This window comes from Balaenoptera musculus, chromosome 12, assembly GCF_009873245.2.
Source record: "Balaenoptera musculus isolate JJ_BM4_2016_0621 chromosome 12, mBalMus1.pri.v3, whole genome shotgun sequence".
Classification (NCBI taxonomy): domain Eukaryota; kingdom Metazoa; phylum Chordata; class Mammalia; order Artiodactyla; family Balaenopteridae; genus Balaenoptera; species Balaenoptera musculus.
The window spans coordinates 43,286,388-43,312,857 of NC_045796.1; the positions used below are offsets into that span (position 1 = coordinate 43,286,388).

Genomic DNA, 26,470 nt, shown 5'->3' on the forward strand with positions numbered 1-26,470 from the left:
AAAAATGTTCATATATAAAGATCTTTATAACACATATAGTGATGAAAATTAGCACAAAATTATAGTATATCTTTTTTCCAGGAACCGGATTAGACTAATGGCCTTTAAAATGGTGATAACACATGCAGAGACTATTTCAGAGACAGAATTGACAGGATTTAGTTTCTTCCTGGATGGAACTGAGAGTAAAGATGCTGAACTTTTCTACTTTGGAATACAGTGTGGGTGATGATACCTTTTAAGTCACTTAACTAAAAATTGTATTCTGGATATTATTCCTGCAAATATCAAGTTATTCATGATTACATGAGAAAAATGTGTTTCGTTTTTTTTTTTTACAATGCATATAGCTTTTGTAGATTTTGGATAATTAGGTCAAAACAGATCAAATGTTAAGGAAAAATAACTGCTATAGAAACTGTTCTTCTTATGGTTACCAGTGGGGAAGGGTTGAGGGGGAGGGATAGATTGGCAGTTTGGGATTGACATGTACACACTGCTATATTTAAAATAGATAACCAACAAGGACCTACTGTATAGCACAGGGAACTCTGCTCAGTATTCTGTAATAACCTAAATGGAAAAAGAATTTGAAAATGAATAGATACATTTATATGTATAACTGAATCACTTTGCTGTATACCTGAAACTAACATAACATTGTTAATCAACTATACTCCAATATAAAGTAAAAATTTTTTTTTAATTAAAAAAAAAAGAAACTGTTCTTAAGTGTTCCCCATCTTGTGAGAAAAAGCAAATAGGTTAATTTCAAAAACAACTCAGAAAAAAAGGAGGAAACCTGGTTTCTAATGCTTTATATTTGACACTAACCATTTAGGTAATTCTGAATAGGGTACTTGACCTTTTGCATATTGATTTTCTCATCTGCCTGGGTACAAGGAGTTTCACCACTTAAGCAAAAATTGAGGTTTTTGAAGATCACTCTTCTAGGCAACTCTCCTCTCCCACCTAGTTGTACAGCATGAGGATTAAATGAATAAATGTATGTAAAAAGCGCTAATACTGTCTGATGCATAGTGGCCATCAGCAAAGAGGAGCCACATTATACATGTTTTGTATATGTAATAGTTATGTTTACGTGCTTGTCTTTCCTCAGTCGACTTTGATCTCTTCACAGAAGAGACAGTTTCATGTACATTTTATTACTCATAGTAGGTACTCACTAAATATTCATGCAGAGGAAATAGCCTCATTTTAATGAAAAAGAGGTTAAGGTTGTTGGTTAACCTATGCTGTTGCTGATACTAGTAGTTCTTAGGATGGTTTACACTTAGAAATTGCATAGCTTGTGCCGCTGAATTGAACAGATAAAATATAGGGGTAAATCAGTGCACTGGAGCCTGATTCAGAGAGAAAACCCTATACCCTCTGTGGTGACAGCTGAGTTAATGCTATTAGTAAATGATACTGGCAGTATAGAGGAGAATTCTCATTTTGTCATTACTTGGCAATTTACAATATAGTATCTACAAATCTTCTTAAGATCTTGTCCAATAATAGAGAATCTGACTAGCCATTGTTTCTGGTTCTTGGAAAGGAGACTGTAAATCTTTAGAATGTCTTTTTTATTCATGAGCGGTGGAACACACCTGCATTTATGCTAATGAGGTGATTCTTGGGCCCTGCATAGCAGCTTCAGGATGGGGGCTATTTACCATAGAGACCAACCCTGTGATCAGAGGGTTGGGACTTTTGAGCCAGTCCAACCTCCAGGGAGAGGAGAAGGCTGGAGATTGAGTTCAGTGATTTAATCAATCTTGCCCACACAATGAAATTCAATAATAAAAACTCTGGGAACTCCCCAGATTTGTAGCCATTTGGTTAGAAGTGTGGATGGCCTGGGGATCCCACTTGAGTCTGGCATCTGAAGTGAGGCTTTCTTGTTGGGGATCATGCCCTTAAAGCTGTGGAGTCTGATGCTAACTTAAGGTGTTCAGTGTCAGAATCAAAGTTCACACAGTGTAGCAGTTGGCCTTGAAACAAAATAGATTTAGAAATTGATTTTATAAAACGATATACCTAGGTGTAAACAACCAAAATAGATAGAAACAAACTATTGAAACTGTATTTAAATACTCAGATAAGCGGATAAAAATAACCAAACCTTACTTAAACACTTGTGATGGAGAATAAATATGACTCTTGCATTATGGGGTCCATCTCAAAGTAAAAGATGTTCTGCAAATTGCCATGAGCAAACTCCCATATGTTAATTGATCATATCTGTGAAGTTGGAATTTTAATAACTTTTAATAACCATGATATGTACACTTAGGCCTTGCTTTAGAAATATGGTAAGTCCTAGCTTCTAAAGCAGATGAGTTAGAAGGACATTTAATATGAATTCCATTAAAAAAAAATCCACACTATACCAAAGAATCCACCACTGATTTTAAAAGTTTACCTAGCAAAATTATAATGTGATTTTACTTCCACATGTAATTAAATGAGAGACATATACATTGCTGAAGGCTCAAATGATAGCATTTTTTAGTAATAAAATATTTTTAAATTAAGGTATGGACATTTTTTTTTAGACATACTATTACGCAATAGATTACAGTATAATGTAAATATAACTTTTATATGCACTGGGAAACCAAAAAATTTGTGTGACTGGCTTTCTTGCAATATTCAGTTTATTGCCGCAGTCTGGAACCTAACCTGCAATATCTCCAAGGTCTGCCTTTAAATGTAAAAGCATCCTTTTAATATACTTTGGGAGTATTTTCAGGCTATACTCCCTAAACGCATTTACCATTCTTCCTCTGACTACTGTTAGGATATTCTCTTTATCACTGATTTCAAGTCATTTGATTAGGATGTTCCTTGGTTTAGTTTTCTTTTTGTTATTTGTGCTTTGGGTTCTTTGGTCTTCTTGGATCTGTGGGTGTGTCATTCTCAGCAGATTTGGAAAAAATTTGGCCAGTTTTCTACAAATACTTTTTCTTGCTCATTCCTCCTCCCCTCACCTCCCCTATAGGGATTCTAATTACACATATATTTGGCCTTTTAAAGAAATCCACAACTCATTGATTCTCTGAGTTTTTGTTTTGTTTCATTTATTTGTCTTTTTTTTCTGTTTCTTTTTGGATAATTTCTATTGGTATGTCTTCAAATTCCCTAATCTTTTCTTCTGCAAATTCTAATCTGCCCTAATCCCATTCAGGATAATATTTATGTCTTCCATGTCTCTGCTTAACATATTATGTCTTTCTTCTAGTTTCTTGAACATATGAAAATAGTTACAATAATTGATTTAGTGTCCTTCACTATTAATTCTGTCATTTGTGTCAGTTCTAGCTCACTTTCAGTTGATTGGCTGTTCACCTTATTGTGGGTCATATTTTCCTGCTTCTTTGAGGTGCCAGGCATTATGAATTTTAACTTGTTTTGGATGTTACATATTTCTGTATTCTTTTTTTTTTAAATTTATTTATTTTGTTTATTTTTATTTTTGGCTGCGTTGGGTCTTGTTGCTGCACGCGGGCTTTCTCTAGTTGCAGCGAGCAGGGGCTACTCTTTGTTGCAGTGCACGGGCTTCTCATTGTGGTGGCTTCTCTTGTTGTGGAGCATGGGCTCTAGGTGTGCGGGCTTCAGTAGTTGTGGCACTCGGGCTCGGTGGTTGTGGCGTGTGGGCTCTAGAGCACAGGCTCCGTAGTTGTGGCGCACGGGCTTAGTTGCTCCGCGGCATGTGGGATCTTCCCGGACCAGGGCTTGAACCCGTGTCCCCTGCATTGGCAGGCGGATTCTTAACCACAGCGCCACCAGGGCTTTGTTCTGAGCCCCAAATTGCCCTCAGTTGGAAATTGCTGCTAACTGATACCCTGTAAATTATGAAGTTTTCCACTCTGGCATTTGGGAACAGGCACAATTCCGGGCCCCATGTGAGCCTCAGGCACTGTTTCTTCTAATCTTTTTGGCTAACATATCCCCCACCCCCACCCCACAACCCCCCCTCCCCACTTAAAGTAGTTTCTTCACGCATTCGTTAGTTAACACTCAACTGAGTACTCAAGGGTGGCTCTGCACTGTGAACTCTAGCTGCCTTGGTTTCTCCAGATTACCAGCTTTGTGTTTTCAACTCAGAGAGATCACTTTCCCTGTTCAGAGGCTTAGGCTTACAATGGTAATCTCTGGCAATCTTAGGACTCACATAATTTGTTGTCCACCTCCCAGAAGTCACGGTGACTAATTGCCTGTTGTCCAGTGTCTTGAGAGTCTTTCTTACCTGTATTTTGTTCCATTTTGTAATTATGTCAAGGGGAAGGGCAAAACTGGTTCCTGTTACTCCATCTTGGCTGGAAGAGGAAGTTTAGTTTTCTTTGTAAAGTTTTACATTATTTGAAAATTACCATGTGACTAATCTCTCCTAACTTATCTGTTTCCTGTTTGATGTTTTGTGTGGATGTTCTTAAAGGATAACATATCTGCAAAACAAATAAAAACAGCTCTGAATAGAACAAGCTCTTTGATGCAGTCTGAACTTGCTCCAAAAGTTATTTTGTAAGTAACTTTGGAAAACATCAAGCTATTTGTTTACCCACATGTATCCTTATTATTCCTTGAAAGCACGAGCTCTTGCTCTCTCTTGCTCTCACTCTGTCTCTCATAACCTTAGTATGAGACTTGTTATTAAATTTTTGAAGATTAATGATAATACATAAAGGTCTTAGCATGTTGCCTGGCACATAATGGTTTTCAAATGTTTAAGGATACATATTCACAAAAGTTAAATAATTTGATTAAAATAAGCTATGATCCACTGAGGAAATACTTGAACTTCAGTGTGTCTGGTTCCAGCATGAGGTTACATTAAAATGAAATTTCAGAGCTATCCAGAGATGCAAACCTGCCACCATGTGAGTTCTCCATCGTTGGTGATGTTTATGTGTAGACCATGCAACCTGGATGTTGTAGATAAGAGGCAGGCATAGTACAGCAGTTGAGCTAGATGATATTTATAAAAATACCTCTCACCCAGACAATGAAATTTTCAGAAGCTTCAATTGGTATTAAGTGTTGAACAGAATTTGGACAAATGGAAATAATAATATTAAGGTAAAGACATTCCAGACTGAGATTGAAACAGTTTTTATGTTAGGCAACAAGAAGAAAGAGAGCAAAGCATGACTTTGTTAGAATCTAAGAAGAGTATTCTACAAAAGATTATGTTCTTTAAAGTGTCAGAAGTACTCTACAGTATAAACTTTTTCTGTATTTAACATATCTCATGGTACTGTGGTTTAAAAAGATTTCCTATTATGAATTTTAAGATTGATCATACTTTTAACTCTTGTGCCAAATTAGAATACTGAAAGTTCTGCTTTTTTTTTTTAATTTATTTTTATTTATTTATTTTATTTATGGCTGTGTTGGGTCTTCGTTTCTGTGCGAGGGCTTTCTCTAGTTGTGGCAAGTGGGGGCCACTCTTCATCGCGGTGCGCGGGCCTTTCACTGTCGCGGCCTCTCTTGTTGCGGAGCACAGGCTCCAGATGCGCAGGCTCAGTAGTTGTGGCTCACGGGCCTAGTTGCTCCGCAGCATGTGGGATCTTCCCAGACCAGGGCTCGAACCCATGTCCCGTGCATTGGCAGGCAGATTCTCAACCACTGCGCCACCAGGGAAGCCCCTGAAAGTTCTGCTTTTAATTATCACTTAGAAAAGTATATTTTTTATAACGTGGTACCTCAACTTATGTTTTGCAGGCAGAAGCAACAAATTACCCATCTGCATGAAAGAATAAGGGATAATGAATTACGAGCACAACATGCCATGTTAGGACATTACGTAAATTGTGAGGATTCTTATGTGGCTAGTTTGCAGGTAAGATTATAAAGGATTTTGTAGTCGATTTATTAGTAAAACATGTAAATTATATACTAAGCTTGTAAGATTAGGACATTTTTTGGAATTAATAATCTGTTCACATGGTTCGTATTTATATGTGTAGTGAAAGATGTCCAAGTGCTGTTTTCCATCTGTCCAGTTCACACCCTTTCCCCACACAAACGGGAGCTACTATTAACAGTTTCTAGTGTAGCCTTCCAGAGTTGACTTATATCACAACAAACACATATAAATGTATTTTATCCTCCTACCTTCACAAAAAGTATCAAAATAAATACAGTATTCAACACCTTGCTTCTTTCCCTTAATGTTATATAAAATTATATAAAATACAGTGATTATTTTCATATCATTACATAGGCAGCATCCCTTTCCTTTGCTTTTACAGCTGCTTGATTTCCCATTTTATGGAGACAGCATAATTTATTCAACCTGTCTCTACTTGTCAAAATTTGGGTTGTTTCTAGTTTGGGACTATTATACATAATCTTATAAAAGTGAAACGCTGTACTCATTAAACAATAACTCACCATTTCACTCCCCGACCCCTGGCAACTACCATTCTACTTCATGTCTCTATAATTTTTATTACTCCAGGTATCTCATGTTAAGTGGAATTATACAGTATTTGTCTTTTTTGTGACTAGCATATTTCACTTAGCATAATATCCTCAAGGTTCATCTGTGTTGTAGCATGTGTCAGAATTTCCTTCCTTTTTAAGGCTGAATAATATCCCATTTTATTTATACCACATTTTGCTTTTCCCCTCATCTTTCAATGGACACTTGGGCTGAATCCACATTTTAGCTATAGTGAATAATGCTGCTATGAACATTTTTTATATTATTTATTTGAACATGGGTGTACAAATATCTCTTTGAGACCCTGCTTTCATTTCTTTTGAGTATATACCCAGAAATGGAATTGCTGGATCATATGGTAATTCTGTTTAATTTTTTGAGGAACTGCCACACCGTTTTACCACAGTGGAGGTACCATTTTGCATTCCCACCAACAGTGTACAAGTGTTCTAGTTTCTCCACATTGTCACCAACACTTGTTATTTTCTGGTTTTTGATAGTAACCATCCTGATGATATCTCATTGTAATTTTGATTTGCATTTTCCTAATGATTAATGATGTTGAGCATCTTCATGTGCTTATTGGCTACTTCTGTATCTTCTTTGGGGAAAGGTCTATTCAAGTCCTTTGCCCATTTTTAAATTGGACTTTTTGTTTTTTTCTTTATTGAGTTTAGAGATTCTCTATATATTCTGGATATTAATCCTTTGTCAGATATATGATTTGCAAATATTTTTTCTCATTCTGTGGGTTGCCTTCTTATTCTGTTGATAGTCCTTTGTGTCTTTTCATGCACAAGATTTTTAAATTTTCACGAAGTCTGATTTGTCTACTTTTCTTTTATTGCCTGTGTCTTTGGTGTCATAAACCAAGAAATCATTACCAAATCCAGTGTCATGAAGCTTTTGCCACATGTTTTCTTCTAAGAGTTTTATAGTTTTAGGTCTTACATTTAGGTCTTAGATCCCTTACAAGTTAATTCTTGTATATGGTGTTAGGTAAGGGTCCAACTTCATTCTTTTTGCATGTGGATATCCAGTTTTCCCAGCATCATTTGTTGAAAAGACAATCTTTTCCCCATTGAATTGTCTTGTCAAAAGTCATTTGACCATATATGTGAGGGTTTATTTCTGGGTTCTCTATTCTATTCCATCAGTCTATATATGTCTGTCTTTATGCCAATACCACACTGTTTTGATTACTGTAGCTTTGTAGAAAGTTTTGAAATCACAGAGTGTAAGTCCTCCTCTGTCCCCCTTTTTCAAGATTGTTTTGGTTATTTGTAGTCCCTTGAGATTCTATATGAATTTTAGGGTGGGTTTTTCTATTTATGCAAAAAAAATGTTATTGGGATTTTGATAGGGATTACATTTGAATCTGTAGATCACTTTGAGTAATATTGACATCTTAACAGTATTAAGTTTTTCAGTCCATGAGCATGGGATATATTTCCATTTATTTGTGTCATCTTCAGTTTCTTTCAGCAGTGTTTTTTAGTTTTCATTGTACAATTCTTTTACTTCTTCGGTTAAGTTACATCTTAAGTATTTTATTCTTCTTGATACTATTGTAGATGGAATTGTTTTCACAATTTCCTTTCCAGATCATTTATTATTAGTGTGTGTAGAGATGCAATTAAATTTTCTGTGCTAACTTTGTATTCTGATACTTTGCTGAATCCATTCTTTTTTTTTTTTTTTTTAATTTCTCCAGCTCAAACCCAGGAGGGTGGAGATACATTTTTTTAAAATATTTATTTAGCTATTTATTTGGTTGCACTGGGTCTTAGTTGCGGCAGGCGGGCTCCTTAGTTGTGACATGTAAACTCTTAGTTGCAGCATGCACATGGGATCTAGTTCCCTGACCAGGGATCAAACCCGGGGTGCCTGCATTGGGAGCATGGGGTCTTACCCACTGCGCCACGAGGGAAGTCCCTGAATCCATTCTTTATTGCTAAAGAATGTGTATGATCATATCATCTGTGAACAGTGATAATTTTACATCTTCCTTTTCAATTTGGATGCCTTTAATTTCTTTTTCTTGCCTAATTGTTCTAGCTAGAACTTCCAGTACTCTGTTCAATAGAAGTGTTGTAAGTGGGAATCCTTTTTCCTGATCTTAGAGGAGATGCTCTCAGTCTTTCACCATTGAGTATGATGTTTGCTGTGGGTTTTTTTCTATATAGCTTTTATTATGTTGAGTAGTTTTCTTCTTTTCCTAGCTTTTTGTGTGTTTTTATCATAAAAGGGTGTCACATTTTGCTACATGCTCTTTTCAGCCTCAGTTGAGATGATTGTTTTTCTTTTTTCTTTCATGCTCTTTTTGTGCTGTATAATAGCATTGATTGATTTTTGAATGTTAAACCATCCTTACATTCCAGGAATAAATCCCACTTAGTCATGGAGTATAATCCTTTTTATATACTGCTAAATTCAGTTTGCTAATATTTTGTTGAGGATTTTTATATCAGTGTTCAAAAGGGTCGTTGGTCTGTAGTTTTCGTGTAGTGTCTTCATCTGGCTTTGGTATCAGAATAATGCTGACCTCAGAATGGGTTAGCAAATGTTCCATCCTCTTCCAGTTTTTAGAAAAGTTTGAGAAAGATAGATATTAGTTCTTCTTTAAATGTTTGGTAGAATTTGCCAGTGAAGCCATCAGGTTCAGGGCTAGGGCTTTTCTTTGTTTGGAGATTTTTTTTTTTTTTAAGAAATTCACGTTCTTTTATTTATTTATTTATTTATTTATGACTGTGTTGAGTCTTTGTTTCTGTGCGAGGGCTTTCTCTAGTTGCGGCAAGTGGGGACCACTCTTCATCGCGGTGCACGGGCCTCTCACCATCACGGCCTCTCTTGTTGCGGAGCACAGGTTCCAGACGCGCAGGCTCAGTAATTGTGGCTCACGGGCCCAGTTGCTCCGTGGCATGTGGGATCTTCCCAGACCAGGGCTCGAACCCGTGTCCCCTGCATTGGCAGGCAGATTCTCAACCACTGCGCCACCAGGGAAGCCCTGTTTGGAGATTTTTGACTACTGATTTAATCTCCTTACTAGTTGTAGGTCTACTCAGATTTTCTACTTCTTCATGATTTAGTGTTAGTAGGTTTTGCTTCTAGGAATCCGCCATTTCATCTAGTTTTTCCAATTTGTTGAACAGTTAATTCTTTATACTACTCTTTTATAATCCTTTTTTTGATAGAATCGATATTGTCTCCGTTTAAATTTCTAATTTTAGTAATTTGAGTCTTCTTTTTTTCTTAGGCCATCTAGGAAAAGGTTTGTTAATTTTGTTCTTTTCAAAGAACCAACTGTTGGTTTCATTTATTTTCTCTATTATTTTTCTATTCTTTATTTCATTTATCTCTGCTGTAATCTTTATTTTCTTCCTTCTGATAGCTTTGGATTTAGTTTGTTCTTCTTTTTCCAGTTCCTTATGTTGTAAAGTTACATTGTTGATTTGAGATCTTTTTCTTGTTTTCTCCATATGGATTTAATATGTATTTCTCCTAAGACTGATGTTGAACTTCTTTTTATATATTTAAGACCCATTCATGTTTCTTTTTCTGTGAATTGTTTTCTCGTATTTTTTGCTTATTTTTTCTGTATTGGTTTTTTTGCTTATGGATTTTATGAACCCTTTAATGGAAAAAAGTTAGTTTCTTTTACATATAATTTGATTTGAAAATGCATTTTCTGAATTGTTGTAATATTTTCATTCTATTTATATCATTTTCTCATTTTTTTCCTTTATCTATTGTTTTCTACCATGAAGTCTCTCTAATTCTGATGAGTATTTTATAAATAAACCATTTTGGAAATGAACCCATTTAACAAACAGTTATTAAACATCCACTGTGCTAAATTCTGAGGTCACAAAAGTGAAAAATAGTTCCTGCCTTCATGAATCTCAAACTATAAAGGGAGAGACCATATAGGTAAACACATTTACCCAATCCTTAAAAATTTATTATGATTCCTATAGATTAGGCATTGTCTAGGTACTAGGAATAGAAACGTGAACGAGATTGGTTTTGTCCTTGAGAGTACAGTCTAATGGGAACACAGACATAGGGTCTATGACGCCTCATAACAAAATTTATATGGCCAGAAGGACTACTTTCTCAAATTATTACTGTTTTTAAGAATTGTCCTTAATATTTGTTTTTATATATTTCTATGTAAACTTTATAATTGGCTTGTTTATTTACAAAAAGAAGAAAAACCATTGGCAGATTACTTAATGGTGGTATGTACTTCTGTTTGGTCACTTTCATTAATATCTTTATTCCTAGAATTTAAAAAAATCAACTTAAGTGGAATTTTTTCCCCCATTATATTTTCAAACTTGTAGTTTTATTAAAGGCATTGTTATATTAAAATCGGGACATATTAAAGACCAAATAGCTATCAGACTTATTTGAGGCAGAGGCACTTAACAAGAGATTCCAGCTTGTTTATCATACTTCAGTTACTAATGTATCAAATACCTTGTTATTATGTGGTTTCATCTTCAAGTTCCATCACATGATAGCAAGGCTCTGTCATACTGAGATTAATAGTGTACAGTTATTCGAAAGTGGTATTTCTATACTACTTAAGTAGTATAAGTTGCTTTGATAAGGGTATTTTAATAGAACCATGCAGTTTCTCCTTATAACTTTATTATTCTGAATAAAGGTTTTACTTGAATTATGCAATTATTATTATATTACCAAAAGCATTTAAAACTTACATTATCTGCAAGCTGAAGAAAATGTTTTTTGACACAGCATCAGGCCAGAAGAGGGCTCTCTAAGTCAGTCTGAAAGGACAGATAGAAATATCTGGAAAGGTAAGGAAAATGGACTGCTAAAAATATTAGAAGAATTTTAAATTATGTGGGGAATTAAAATATTGTTGAGAAATTCATTTTAAAAATAAGTGCAATTAATAAAAGGAAATACAAGGAAAACCCTAAGTATTAAATGGATATGATAAATATATAAGATAAACTTTTTTCCAGGAGATTGATACAGAGAGTGGATAAAACAGCAAAAGTTTAGGAGAAACAACTAATAAGATAATAAAATTTTCTTTAGTGAAGGAATTTTTTTGGCATGTGAATAGTGTTTTTATTTGTCTTCACTTTTTCATTGAACAGATTTGACATGTAATATGGTGTAAGTTTAAGGTGTGTGGCATGTTACTTTGATACATTTGTATGTAATATGATTGCTATTGTGGTATTTATCACATTACATAACTATATATAGTACGATATAATTGTCTGTATTCATTACACTGTGCATTAGGTTTTTATGGCATATTTACTACTTGTTAAAGTTTTACCCTTAAACACCATCACTCTTATCCCCTGTGGGAGCCCCCCCCCATCCCTGGTAAGGAGGTACTCTTATGTTTTTTACAGGTTTAACTTTTTTAGATTCCACATATAAATGGTATCATACAATACTTGCCTTTCTCTGATTTATCTCACTTAGCATAATGTGCTCAAGGTCTATCCATGTTGTCTCAAATGGAAGATATCCTCCTTTCTCACGGCTGAGTAATATTCCATTGTGTGTTACATCTTTTGTCGATTCATCTGTTGATGGGCATTGGGCTGTTTCCATACCTTGGCTGTTGTGAATAATGCTGCGATAACCATGAGGGGCGCATGTATCTTGTAGAAATCCTGTTTTCATTTCCTTTGGGTATATGCCCAGAGATGGAATTGCTGGATCGCATGGTAGTTTTGTCTTTTATTTTTTTGAGGAGCCTTCATATTGTTTTCTGTAGTGGCCACACCAATTTACATTCCCACCAACCAAGTTTAAGGGTTCCCTTTCCACCACATCCTCACCAGCACTTGTTGTCTTTTGTCTTCTTTGTGATAGCCATTCTAATAGGTGGGAGGTAAGATCTCATTTTGGTTTTGATTTGCATTTCCCTAATGATTAATGATGTTGAGCATTTTTTCATGTGTCTGTTGGCCATTTTGATGTCCTCTTTGGAAAAATGTCTATTTAGTTCTTCTGCCTGTTTTTTAATAGATTGTTTTTTGAGTTGAATGAGTTTTTAATATATTTTGGATATTAACCCCTTATATGATACAGGGTTTGCAAAATGTTCTCCCATTCTATAGGTTGTCTTTTCATTCTGTTAACTGTTTCTTTTGCTGTACAGAAGCTTTTGAGTTTGATTAGTCTCATTTGTTGAGTTTTGCTTTTGTTGTTTGTCCTTTTGGCATCATGTCAAAATCATTGTCAAGACAAATATTGATGAGCTTCTTCCCTATATTTTCTTCTAGCAGTTTTATGGTATCGGGTCTTATGTTTAAGTCTTTGGTCCATTTTGAGTAAATTTTTGTGAGTGATATGAGATAGGGGTCCAGTTTCATTGTTCTGCATGTGTTTCTCCAGTTTTCCCAGCACCATACCCATTGAGTATTCTTGGCTCCTTGTTGAATATTAGTTGACCTTGTATTCTGGTGTTTAATTCTGGGCTCTCTGTTGTGTTTCATTGGTCAATGTGTTTATTTTTGTGCCAGTACCAAACTGTTTTTATTACTATGGCTTTGTAGTGTAGTTTGGAATCTAGAAGTGTAATGCCTCTGGTTTTGTTCTTTTTTCTCAGTATGGCTTTGGCTGTCCAGGGTCTTTTTAGGGTTGTTCTATTTCTGTGAAGAGCAACAAAGGAAATTTTTCCTTGGATTTATGAACATTATTTTTTGTGCACAACATTTTGTATGTGCACATTTTTTGGGTCCATACTTGTTCATCTTAATTCCCTAGTATATTTAAAAAGTGGGGGGGGCTTCCCTGGTGGTGCAGTGGTTAAGAATCCACCTGCCAATGCAGGGGACACGGGTTCAAGCCCTGGTCTGGGAAGATCCCACATGCCGTGGAGCAACTAAGCCCATGTGCCACAACTGCTGAGCCTGTGCTCCAGAGCCCGCGAGCCACAGCTACTGAAGCCTGTGTGTGCACCTAGAGCCTGTGCTCTGCAATGGGAGAAGCCACCGCAATGAGAAGCCCACGCACCTCAATGAAGAGTAGTCCCCGCTCACTGCAACTAGAGGAAGCCCACACGCAGCAATAAGGACCCAACTCAGCCAAAAATAAATAAATAAAATAAATAATTTTTTTTTAAAGGGAATTATACTTTTACTATTCTGTATATTCTAGGTTTAAAAAACATATTTTTGAAATAAAATGACTTTTTAATTAATTTATAGATGAAAAACATTATTGAGAAGTAACTTCTATTTGCCTATTAAAAACTGAATAACCTTACAATCAAAATGAACTAGACATTGCTAAGTCTCATAGGCAGAAAATGAGAACCAGGTCTTTATCCTAAAATCCAAACTGCCTAGGTTGTTTCAGTAGTAGAATTGGTAGAACCAAGGAGTAATTTGTACTTATAATGCCTTAAACCAAAATTTTAACCTGTGGTTAACAGGCTTGCATGGAAAAACCCCAAATGTGAAAGACCCTTTTTCCTTTTGTTAAAAACTGAAGACGAAAGAGAATTCTTCTTTTGAAAGACCAATTAAATAATGGTTATTCTTTTTAAGCTTTATTGATGCATCATTCCTTTTTTCTTCCCATTTATATCATTTTTTTCTATTCCTTTTTCCTTCAGCTATTTTTTTCTACTACCAAGTCCTTTGGTTCTAATGAACATTTTATAAATGAGTCCCACCTTTGCAAAGGAACTTATTGAACAGAACATAAACACCTAATGTGTTAAATACTGGGCCCACAGAAGTGAAGAACAGTTTCTGTCTTCATGGAACTTGAAGTTCACAAAGGGAGACTATATCAAAAAACATGTTTATCCATTTCTTCAAAAATTATGTTTACTATGGATAAGGCACCATTTAGGCTCTAGTAATACGTGAATGAAGTTGGTCTTTCCCTCATAGTGTGTACAATCTAATGAGGAACACAGATAAACATCAGACAATTGCCGTATGTTGGAGGTGCCCAAGAGGGATATATTTGAAGAGCTATGGGCACCCGTACTAAGAACATATAAACCAGCCTTCCAAAGGTCAGGTCAAGCTTCCCATAGGAAGGGATATCTAGTCCAAGAACCTGATGGATTAAAAGAAAATAGCCAGAAGAAGGAGGTAGCAGAATAGTGTTTGAGGCATAGTATACTGCATGCAGACAGGCTTAAAGGCAAGAAAGGAGGTAATCATTTGGAAACTACAAATTATTCTGTAAGGATGAAGTATATAATGAGAGAAGAGTAGTGGTAAGAGATGTGGTTGAAGAGGTAAGCAGGGGTCAAGTTGTATCAAAGGCTTGAGAAGTAAGGGCTCCATTTGTCTCCAATTTAGGGACAATTCCAGTCAATGTCTGTTGAATTAGCATAATTATTAATAGCACCCTCTTTCACTCACCCAGATATCTTAGTTTGGTTATTCCAATGGCATAATAGAGACTGGATTTAAGATGGATGGTATTGGAGACAGGGAAACAGTCTGGAGGCTATCTCAATAATCTAAAAGTTAAGTGAATACCTGCATTTTAAAACAATGTTGGTCAGGATGAAAGGAAGAGTACTTATTAAACATCTGTGTGGCCAAGCATGGGCTAGATGTAGTGACATTAACGTGGTGAGAGAGATAATTGCCTAGTTTCAGATGGGTGAAGTTGATTGGTTTACACTGTCAATGACCAGGATAGAGACTACTACAATTAGGAATAGGTTTAGAAGAGAAAAATAATGAGTTCAGCTTATGTATTATAAATTTGGGACTGAGATGAAGAATGAGGTTGGATTCCTGGGTAGAGGTCTGAGGGAGAGATTAGAGATTTAGGAGTTGTCCATCTACCTGGGTAGTTGTTGGATCCTTGGGCATGATCTGGTGTTGCAGGGAGTGAAGAAAATGGGATTCAGAAGTAAAGACAGGAACAGTAGTGTTCTACAGGGTAGTAGAAGAGCACAACTTGTGAAGGAGAATGGGAGGTGGTGTGGGGTATTGTCATAGAAATGAAGGGAAGAAAGGCTTTCTCCAGAATGAGTGGTTGTTTGACACTAGAGAAAGTAGGTATAAAGGCTGAAAACATCTTATTAAATGTAGAAATTAAAGCTCTTCGGCTTCAGTCTTCTCTGTCTGCTTAATTTCATCCAGAGGTTCAACTACAGCTCGTCTTGCTGCAAAACAAATTTCCGTAGTGCAAATGTGCTCATACACAAATGATAAATAGGAGAACGATGTCAGCATAGTTTTCAAGTCTCACTGGTTCATCTGTGGCTTTGTTTTGTTTTGTTTTCTAGGCAAGGGGAGTTAGAATAATGGGGGTAAAATTAGTTTTTGGCAGCCTGTAAAAAAGACCTAGGCTCACCTATTGCATTGGCAGCAGAAGCCTCTTCAAGCTTCATTTAAAGAAAATTATGAGTGCCTGTCCTTCCTTGAGAGATGCACTTCCTCTGCTAGCGGTTTTCAATTCATGGCAGGTTACATTGCCTCCTGCCCATCTGGATGGCTGTCCCTCTATTACAGAGTTCTACCTTCATCATCTCAACACCCACCAGACCTGCTCTGATCAAAGCGACACCAGCATTTTGGCTGTATTTAATATCAACCGTGGCTGCCTGCCCAGAATGTTCAACTTTCTCCCTGGTTACTGTCTTCATTAGTGATCTGCTATAAAGTTGGATAGGTTTTGAGTGGATTATTCATATTCTTACTTTTCCATAAGCCCTATTATTTTTAGTTCATAATTTTCTAGTGGTTTTCCACTAATGTGTATATTTAATTGTAATAAAAACACCTTTATTAACTTTTTTGTAAAATTAGTAAAGTATATAGTTTAGGGAACTTTTAGGTTCACAGCAAAATTGAGCAGTAAGTACAGAGAATTCCCATGCTGTGTTCCCCATACACCCACAGCCTCCTCCACTATTGACATCTTGTATCACAGGGTACATTATTACAGTTGAACCTATATTGACATGTCCTTATTACCCAAAGGCCATAGTTTACACTGGGGTTTGTTCACACTTGGTGTTGTACATTCTGTGGGTTTGGGCAGATATATAATGACCTGTCTCCACCATTCTAGTATCATACAGAATAGTTTCACTGCCCTAAAAATCTGTGTACTCTGCCTGTCCTGCCTCCCTCCCCCTTAACCTCTGGCAACAACTAATCTTTTTAGTGTCTCTAGTTTTGTCTTTTCCAGAATGTCCTATAGTTGGAATATAGCCTTTCAGATTGGCTTCTTTTGCTTAGTAATACACATTAAAGTTTCCTCTATGTCTTTTCATGTATTGATGGCTCATTTCTCTTTAGCACTGAATAATATTCCATTGTCTGGATGTACCACACTTTATTTATCCATTCACCTACTGAAGGAGATTTTAGTTGATACCAAGTTTTGGCAGTTGTGAATAAAGCTGCTAATAACATGCATGTGCAGATTTTTGTGTAGGCATAAGTTTTCACTTCCTTTGGATAAATATCAAGGGATATGATTATGGATCATGTGGTAAAAGTATGTTTAGTTTTTAAGTAACTGCCAAACTGTTCCAAAGTGACTATACCACTTTGCATTCCCACTAGCAATGAGTGAAAGTTCCATATCTTCACCAGCATTTGATATTGTCAGTGTTTTGGATTTGGGCCATTCTAACAGGTGTATAGTGGTAGCTCATTGTTGTTTTAATTTGCAATTCCCTAAAGACGTATGATGTTAAACACCTTTTCATATGCTTATTTGCCATCTGTATATTTTCTTTGAGGTGTTTGTTCAGATCTTTTGCCCCTTTTAAATTGTGGTGTATGTTTTTTTATTATTTAATTTGAGTGCTTTGTATATTTTGGATACAAGTTCTTTATCAGATGTGTCTTTTGCAAATATTTTCTTCCAGTATGTGGGTTGTCTTTTCATTCTCTTGATATTGTCTTTTGCATAGCAGAAAATTTTAATGAAGTCCAGCTTATCAGTTGTTTATTTTATGGATCATGCCTCTTGGCAGTGTATCTAAAAGTCATTGCCATATCCAAGGTCATCTGAGTTTTCTCCTATGTTATCGTTTTTTTTTTTTTAACATCTTCATTGGAGTATAATTGCTTTACAGTGTTGTGTTAGTTTCTGCTGTATAACAGTGAATCAGCTATATGCATACATATATCCCCATATCGCCTCCCCGTTGCATCTCCGTCCCACCCTCCTTATCCCACTGCTCTAGGTGGTTGCAAAGCATGGAGCTGATCTCCCTGTGCCATGCAGCTGCTTTCCACTAGCTATCTGTTTTACATTTGGTAGTGTATATATGTCAGTGCCACTCTCTTACTTCGTCCCAGCTTACCCTTCCCCCTCCCCATGTCCTCAAGTCCATTCTCTACGTCTCTGTCTTTATTCCTGTCCTGCCCCTAGGTTCATCAGAACCATTTTTTTTTTTAGATTCCATATATATGTGTTAGCATACAGTATTTGGTTTTCTCTTTCTGACTTACTTCACTATGTATGACAGACTCTAGGTCCATCCACTACATCACTACAAATAACTCAGTTTCGTTTCTTTTTATGGCTGAGTAATATTCCATTGTATATATGTGCCACATCTGCTTTATCCATTCATCTGTCGATGGACACTTGGGTTGCTTCCATGACCTGGCTATTGTAAATGCTTGATATGATTTCAATTTTCTTAAATTTACTGAGACTTGATTTGTGACCCAAGATGTGATCTATCCTGGAGAATGTTCTGTGCACACTTGTGAAGAAAGTGTAATCTGCTGTTTTTGGATGGAATGTCCTATAAATATCAATTAAATCTGTCTGGTCTATTGTGTCGTTTAAAGCTTGTGTTTCCTTATTAACTTTCTGTTTGGATGATCTGTCCATTGGTGTAAGTGAGGTGTTAAAGTCCCCCACCATTACTGTGTTACTGTCGATTTCCTCTTTTGTAGCTGTTAGCAGTTGCCTTATGTATTGAGGTGCTCCTATGTTGGGTGCATATATATTTATAATTGTTATACCTTCGTCTTGGATTGGTCCCTTGATCATTATGTAGTGTCCTTCCTTGTCTCTTGTAACATTCTTTATTTTAAAGTCTATTTTATCTGATATGAGGATTGCTGCTCCAGCTTTCTTCTGATTTCCATTTGCATGGAATATCTTTTTCCATCCCTTCACTTTCAGTCTGTATGTGTCCCTAGGTCTGAAATGGGTCTCTTGTAGACAGCATATATATGGGTCTTGTTTTTGTATCCATTTAGCGAGCCTGTGTCTTTTGGTTGGAGCATTTAATCCATTCACATTTAAGGTCATTATCTATATGTATGTTCCTATGACCATTTTCTTAATTGTTTTGGGTTTGTTTTTGTAGGTCCTTTTCTTCTCTTGTGTTTCCCACTTAGAGAAGTTTCTTTAGCATTTCTTTTAGAGCTGGTTTGGTGCTGCTGAATTCTCTTAGCTTTTGCTTGTCTCTAAAGCTTTTGATTTCTCCATCGAATCTGAATGAGATCCTTGCAGGGTAGAGTAATCTTGGTTGTAGGTTCTTCCCTTTCATCACTTTAAGTATATCATGCCACTGCCTTCTGGCTTGTAGAGTTTCTGCTGAGAAATCAGCTGTTAACCTTATGGGAGTTCCCTTGTATGTTATTTGTCGTTTTTCCCTTGCTGCTTTCAATAATTTTTCTTTGTGTTTAATTTTTGCCAGTTTGATTATTATGTGTCTCGGCGTGTTTCTCCTTGGGTTTATCCTGTATGGGACTCTCTGTGCTTCCTGAACTTGGGTGGCTATTTCCTTTCTCATGTTAGGGAAGTTTTCAACTGTAATCTCTTCAAATATCTTCTCGGGTCCTTTCTCTCTCTCTTCTCCTCTGGGACCCCTATAATGCGAATGTTGTTGCATTTAATGTTGTCCCAGAGGTCTCTTAGGCTGTCTTCATTTCTTTTCATTCTTTTTTCTTTATTCTGTTCCACAGCAGTGAATTCCACCATTCTGTCTTCCAGGTCACTTATCCGTTCTTCTGCCTCAGTTATTCTGCTATTGATTCCTTCTAGTGTAGTTTTCATTTCAGTTATTGTATTGTTCATCTCTGTTTGTTTGTTCTTTAATTCTTCTAGGTCTTTGTTAAACATTTCTTTCATCTTCTCGATCTTTGCCTCCATTCTTTTTCCGAGGTCCTGGATCATCTTCACTATCATTATTCTGAATTCTTTTTCTGGAAGGTTGCCTACCTCCACTTCTTTAGTTGTTTTTTGGAGTTTTATCTTGTTCCTTCATCTGGTACATAGCCCTCTGCTTTTTCCTCTTGTCTGTCTTTCTGTGAATGTGGTTTTTGTTCCACAGGCTGCAGGATTGTAGTTCTTCTTGCTTCTGCTGTCTGCCCTCTGGTGGATGAGGCTATCTAAGAGGTTTGTGCAAGTTTCGTGATGGGAGGGACTGGTGGTGGGTAGAGCTGACTGTTGCTCTGGTGGGCAGAGCTCAGTACAACTTTAATCTGCTTGTCTGCTGATGGGTGGGGCTGGGTTCCCTCCCTGTTGGTTGTTTGGCCTGAGGCAACCCAACACTGGAGCCTACCTGGCTCTTTGGTGGGGCTAATGGCAGACTCTGGGAGGGCTCATGCCAAGGAGTACTTCCCAGTACTTCTGCTGCCAGTGTCCTTGTCCCCACGGTGAGCCACAGCCACCCCCCGCCTCTGCAGGAGATTCTCCAACACTAGCATGTAGGTCTGGGTCAGTCTCCTATGGGGTCACTGCTCCTTCCCCTGTGTCCCGATGCACACACTACTTTGTGTGTGCCCTCCAAGAGTGGAGTCTCTGTTTCCCCCAGTCTTGTTGAAGTCCTGTAATCAAATCCCGCTAGCCTTCAAAGTCTGATTCTCCAGGAATTCCTCCTTCCATTGCCGGACCCCCAGGTTGGGAAGCCTGACGTGGGGCTCAGAACCTTCACTCCAGCAGGTGGACTTCTGTGGTATAAGTGTTCTCCAGTTTGTGAGTCACCCACCCAGCAGTTACGGGATTTGATTTTATTGTGATTGCGCCCCTCCTACCTTCTCATTGTGGCTTCTCCTTTGTCTTTGAATGTGGGGTATCTTTTTTGGTGAGTTCCAGTGTCTTCCTGTCGATGATTGTTCAGCAGTTAGTTGTGATTCCGGTGCTCTCACAAGAGGGAGTGAGAGCACGTCCTTCTACTCTGCCATCTTGAACCAGTCTCTAGTTCATTTCTGTGGAGGGTGTAAGGTCTGTGTCTAGAATCTTTTTTTTTTTTTTTTTGCATGTGGATGTTCAGTTGTTCTAGTATCATTTGTTGAAAAGACTGATTTTGCTCCACTGTACTGCCTTTGCCCTTTTGTCAGTAGATTGGTTGACTGTATTTGTGTGGATCTATTTCTGGGCTCTGCATTCTGTTCCATTGACCTGTTTGTTTGTTCTTTCCCCAATACCACACATTCTTGATTACTGTAGCTTTACTGTAAGTCTTGAAGTCAAGGTGTCAGTCCTCCATCTTAGTTGGTTCATCTCCTTAAGTATTCTGTTGGCCATTCTGGAGCTTTTGTTTTTCCATATAAACTTTAGAATCAGCTTGTCACTATCCACAAAATAACTTGCTGGGATTTTTATTGAAATTGCATCGAATCTATAGATCAAATTGGGAAGAACTTGACATCTTGACAATACTGAGTCTGTCCATGAACAGGGAATATCTTTTCATTTATTTGGTCCTTCTTTGATATCTTTGATCAGAGTTTTGTAGTATTCCTTGTATAGATCTTGTATATACACATTTTGTTAGATTTATACTATTATGTTTTTGGGGGTGCTAATGTAAATGGTAATGTGTTTTTAGTTTCAAATTACACCTGTTCATTGCTGTTACATAGGAAAGAAAGTGCCTGACTTTCATATATTTCACTCCACTCTGTTTTTGCTTGCATGGTTTCTGAGAAGTTGTATAAAGCTTTTATCTTTTCCTGTCTATAGACAAGGTATTTTCTCCTCTGGTTTCTTTCACAATTTTTTTTATCTTTGATTTTCAAAAATTTAAATATGATATGCTTAAGTGTAGTTTTTGGGCATTTATTCTGCTTGGTGTTCTCTGAGCTTCCTGGATCTGAGGTGTGGTATGTGACCATTTGGGGAAATTCTCAAATCATATTGTTTAAAATATTGCTGTTTTCTTTCTCTCTTTTCCTTGTGGTGTTCCCATAAGATGTATATTACAACTTTTGTAGTTATCTCATGACTCTTGGATATTCTGTTCTATTTTTTCCAATCTTTTTCCTCTTTGCTCTTAAGTTTTAGAAGTTTCTGCTATCATATCCTCAAGCTCAGATTGTTTCCTGCACCAGGTCCAGTCTACTGATAACCACATCAAAGACATTCTTCGTTTCTGTTCCAGTGTTTTTTGTCTCTAGAGTTTCTTTTATAGTCTTTCCGGCTCTGTTCTTATATTATCCATCTGTTCTTGAATGTTGTCTACTTCAGCAGTAAAGCCCTTAAGCATATTAATCATAGTTTTAAAAAATGTCTGTTCTGATAATTCCAACGTTTGTGACATATCTGACTCTAGTTCTGATGCTTGTTCAGTCTCTCCAGATGTACTGATAAAAGGAAATGTGGTAAATAGGCCTTTAGTAATGTCATGGTAGGGTGTGGGGCAGGGGAAGCATTCTCTGGCCCTCTGACTTAGTCTTTTCATGAGCCTGTGCTCCTGGACTGTGAACTTCACCAGTGCTTCTTAGTTTTTTCTTTCCCACCCTTAGGTAGGACAGGATGGCTAGAGGCAACTGAATTGGATATTAACCCTTCCCCCATGTGGAAGGCTAGAGGGAGCTGGTTTGGGATTTTTTTCCTTCTAGGTATGTTAGTTCCCTTCTAGGTAGGTTAGTCTCTGGTAAAGTAGTTTCTCCTGAGGACAGGCCTTGTTAAGAAGAACATAGAGCTTTGGCATTTCAGAATGGTTTCTTTTCTCCTCCCTCTGCTGGAAGCACAAAGGGATTCATTGTGAGGACCTGGTAGAGCTTCTAGTGGTATAATTCAAGAATATTGGGTGTCCCCTATGACTGGGTACCCCTGGAGTTTTTGACTCTCAGACCTTCACTCTGAGCCTCCAACAAATTCATCCATTACAGTTCTGGTTTTCCTACTTCAGCACTGGTTCCCATGGATAATTCTGTTCCAGTAAGTGTGATTTTCTTTATTTGCCTGTTTCTCCAATTTTGGGGGTTGCAGTTTGCCCGATAACCTCACTTCTCTGACAGATATAAGAAGAGTTGTTGATTTTTCAGTTTGTTCAGCTTTTTACTTGTCGGTAAAACAGGTTGGCAATTTCTGAGCTCATTATACGCCTGACGGGAAACTGTAAATCTGTATTAACTTTTTTACAGTTTCCTAGCCTATCCTGGCCATTTTTCTGGGTTCTAGACCCATCTCTTTGCCTGATGTTCATATATATTTGTATCTTAGTATTAAATTGATATTAACTGGCATCTTAATATCAGTAGGCTCTACTTGTAATTAAGTACGTTTGCTTAAACCTGTTCTCCCACATGACCTCCTTACCTCTGCTCAGAATATGATCTTCCCTGTTACTTAGACTCAGAATTTCGAACCTTTAGTTATCTTTAACATTTCTTGTCCATTCACAACTTAAAAAATAATTTTCTCTAAATCATCTCATTTCTGCTTCCAGAGTTTCTTCCTTCTGTTCTCAGTATTCTTGTTCAGCTCCTTGGTTTTTTCAGCTAAATAGGTTAGGATAATTTCTTAAAGTGATATATTCATATCCATTCACCATGTCCTTTAATTCATCTTATTCATTACTTCCAATTGTTATAGTTCTCTCTTGTCCTTTTCCCTCTTTTCTTTCCCCTTTAATCTAAAGTTACTAAGAGTTTACACACTACGGTAAGTGCTAGGGAATGCAGAGATTTACAAAACAGAGTTCACAGACTTCTTAAACATGTTACTTTCTTGTTCTAGAACCATCACCGGATTCCCATTTCCTATGAATTAAGGTTGAATTCTGAACCTTGTGATTCTGAAGTATGGTATCACGTAGATGTTTTAATTTTCTCTTATATTCACCCCTCTTGTAACCTATACTTTATGGGTACTCTGTGCATATAGTCCATCTTTTACCTTTTTAAAATGTTCTTTCTGGAATGCTTTTCTTCCTTTCTCTGTTCCTGCCAGAATCCTCCTTATTTTCAAAGTCTGTCCCAAAAGCCACCTTTCCAGTAAAGCCTTTTCCCTCATTCTCCCCATGCCCTTTTCATTTATCCTCCCACCTTCCAACACTTTGTACTGAAGATGGCTTTTCTTTGGCTGCCATAGTATATTGTATCCTGTATATAATTATCTAAGGGTTTCTCTTATGCTTCTGATTAGAATTTGAGTTTGTAAAGGGCAGTGCCTGAGTCGGTTATCTTTGAAATACCATGCACATGATAAATGCTGTTTATATAAGCAGAATTTTTTTCCTTCCAGTTTTATGGAGATATAGTTGACATACAGCACTGTATAAGTTTAAGGTGTACAGCATAATGATCTGACCTTCACGCGTCATGAAATGATGACCACAGTAAGTTTAGTGAGCATCCACCATCTCATACAAATACAGAATAGAAGAAAAAGAAAAAAGCATATTTTTTCCTTGTGATGAGAACTCTTAGGATTCACTTTCTTAACAACTTCCATATATAACATACAGCAGTGTTAATTATGTTTATCATGTTGTCCGTTACATCCCTAGTACTTATTTATCCTATAACTGGAGGTTTGTACCTTTTGACCCCCTTCATCCACTTCCCCTTCCCCCACCCCTGCCTCTGGTAACCACAGATCTGATCTCTTTTTTCCTATGAGTTTGTTTGTTTGTTTTTGAAGTGTAATTGACCTACAATATTATGTTAGTTCCTGGTGCACAACATATTGATTCGGTATTTCTATACATGACAGAATGATCACCACACTAAGTCTAGTTACCTCCTGTCACCATACAAAGATATTCCATTATTACGGACCGTGTTCCCCGCACTGCACATTTCATACCTGTGACTCATTGATTTTGTAACTAGAAGTTTGTACCTCTTCATCTCCCTCACCTGTTTGTTCTCTGTATCTATGACTGTTTCTGTTTTGTTATGTTTGTTCATTTGTTTTGTTTTTTAAATTCCATGTATAAGCAAAATCATATGGTATTTGTCTTTCTCTGTCTGACTTAACTTCACTTAGCATAATACCCTCTAGGTCCATCCATATTGTCACAAATAGCAAAATTTCATCTTATATTATAGCTGAGTAATATTCTGTTGGATGGATAGACAGACAGATAGATATGGATATCACCTCTTCTTTATACATTCATCTATCGATAGGCACTTAGGTTGCTTTCATATCTTGGCTGTTGTTCACTGCTGCAGTGAACACAGGGTTGCATATATCTTTTCAAATTAAGTGTTTTTGTTTTCTTCAGATAGATACCCAGGAGTGGAATTGCTTGATCATATGATAGTTCTATTTCTAATTTTTTGAGAAACTGACCTACTGTTTTTCCATAGCGGCTGCACCAATTTGCATTCCCACCAACAGTGCACAAGGGTTCTTTTTCTCTGCATCCTGGCCAACACTTTATTGTTATTTGTTGTCTTTCTGATGATAGCCATTCTGATAGGCGTGAGGTTGTATCTCACTGTAGTTTTGATTTGCATTTCCCCTATGATTAGTGATGTTGAGCATCTTTTCATGTGCCTGTTGGCCATTTGTATGTCTTCTTTGAAAAAGTGTTTTTTCAGGTCCTCTGTCCGTTTTTTAATTTTTTTTTTTTTTGATGTTGAATTGTATGAGTCCTTCGTATATTTTGGATATTAACCCCTTATCAGATAAATCATTTGCCATTATCTTTTGTCATTCAGTAGGTGGCCTTTTTGTCGTTGATAGTTTCCTTCATAGTGCAAAGGCTTTTTAGTTTGATTTAGTCCCATTTGTTTATTTTTGCTTTTGTTGCTCTTGCTGAGGAGACATAATCCCAAAAAAATTGCCAAAACTGATATCACAGAGTGTACTGCTTGTGTTTTCTTCTAGGAGTTTTATGGTTTCAGGTCTTACATTTTAAGTCTTTAATCCATTTTGAGTTTATCTTTTATATGGTGTGAGAAAGCATCCAGTTTGATTCTTTTGCATGTAGCTGTCCAATTTTCCCAGCACCATTTATTGAAGAAGCTGTTTTTTCCCCCGTTGTATATTCTTGCCTCCTATGTCGTAGATTAATTGACCATATAAGTATGGGTTCTTTTCTGGGCTCTCTATTCTGTGCCACTGATTTATGTGTCTGTTTTTGTGCCAGTACCATACTGTGTATATAATTTTTGAATTGCATCTCTACGTTTTGAAAAAGTATGAGTTCTTCAAGGCCTAGTTCAAGTTCACTTCTATAAAGCCTTTCCATAGCTACTACACATACAACTATCCTAGCACTTAGGCAGTTTTTGTTGTCTTTTTGTGTGTGACACTTTATTAAACTGGTGGGACCTTGTTTTATTAACTGTTGACTACCCAGTACACAATGCCTAACATATGTGCTTAGTAAATAGAAAAATAATCTGTTTCTTTACTTTCACATTACTTTGTTGGTATCACATTCTTATCCCATTCTAATTTGTTTGAGGAAATATTTGTATTTCCTGCCCTCCCCTTCCAGGTTGTAATGCTGCAGGGGGAAGGGGAGGGAAGAGATTTTGTCTGACTCTCCTTCAAAGCCTTGCTCATGAAAAGAATAACACATTTATTCATTAAGCGATTATTTTTTAACATTTATTTTGTGCCAGTCACTGTTCTATGAAATAGGGATGTAAGACCAACTAAGATGGACAGAAATTCCTGATTTCATGGACCTTACTTTCTAGTTAGGGGAAACACTCTATTAATACTTACTGAGTTTAATATTAGCTAAAAAATGATCACCTGTGAGGAAATATTTCTTTAGTTTTTATTTATTTCCCCTGAGATTTCACTTCTTTATAATGTACTTTTTATACTCTCATGATACTTTTTAACCAAATAATA

The 26,470-nt window shown here is 36.8% G+C and overlaps 1 protein-coding gene across 3 annotated transcripts in view; it reads left to right on the forward strand.

Annotated features, from left to right (window-relative positions):
* Window positions 1–26,470, forward strand: part of CEP85L (centrosomal protein 85 like) — a 207,359-nt gene that overhangs the window by 140,696 nt on the left and 40,193 nt on the right. For all 3 annotated transcript variants that reach the window (XM_036871170.1, XM_036871168.1, XM_036871171.1), the window contains one exon: window positions 5,731–5,848. In XM_036871170.1, coding sequence (XP_036727065.1) covers window positions 5,731–5,848 — 118 coding nt within the window. The remainder of the gene's footprint in view (window positions 1–5,730; window positions 5,849–26,470) is intronic.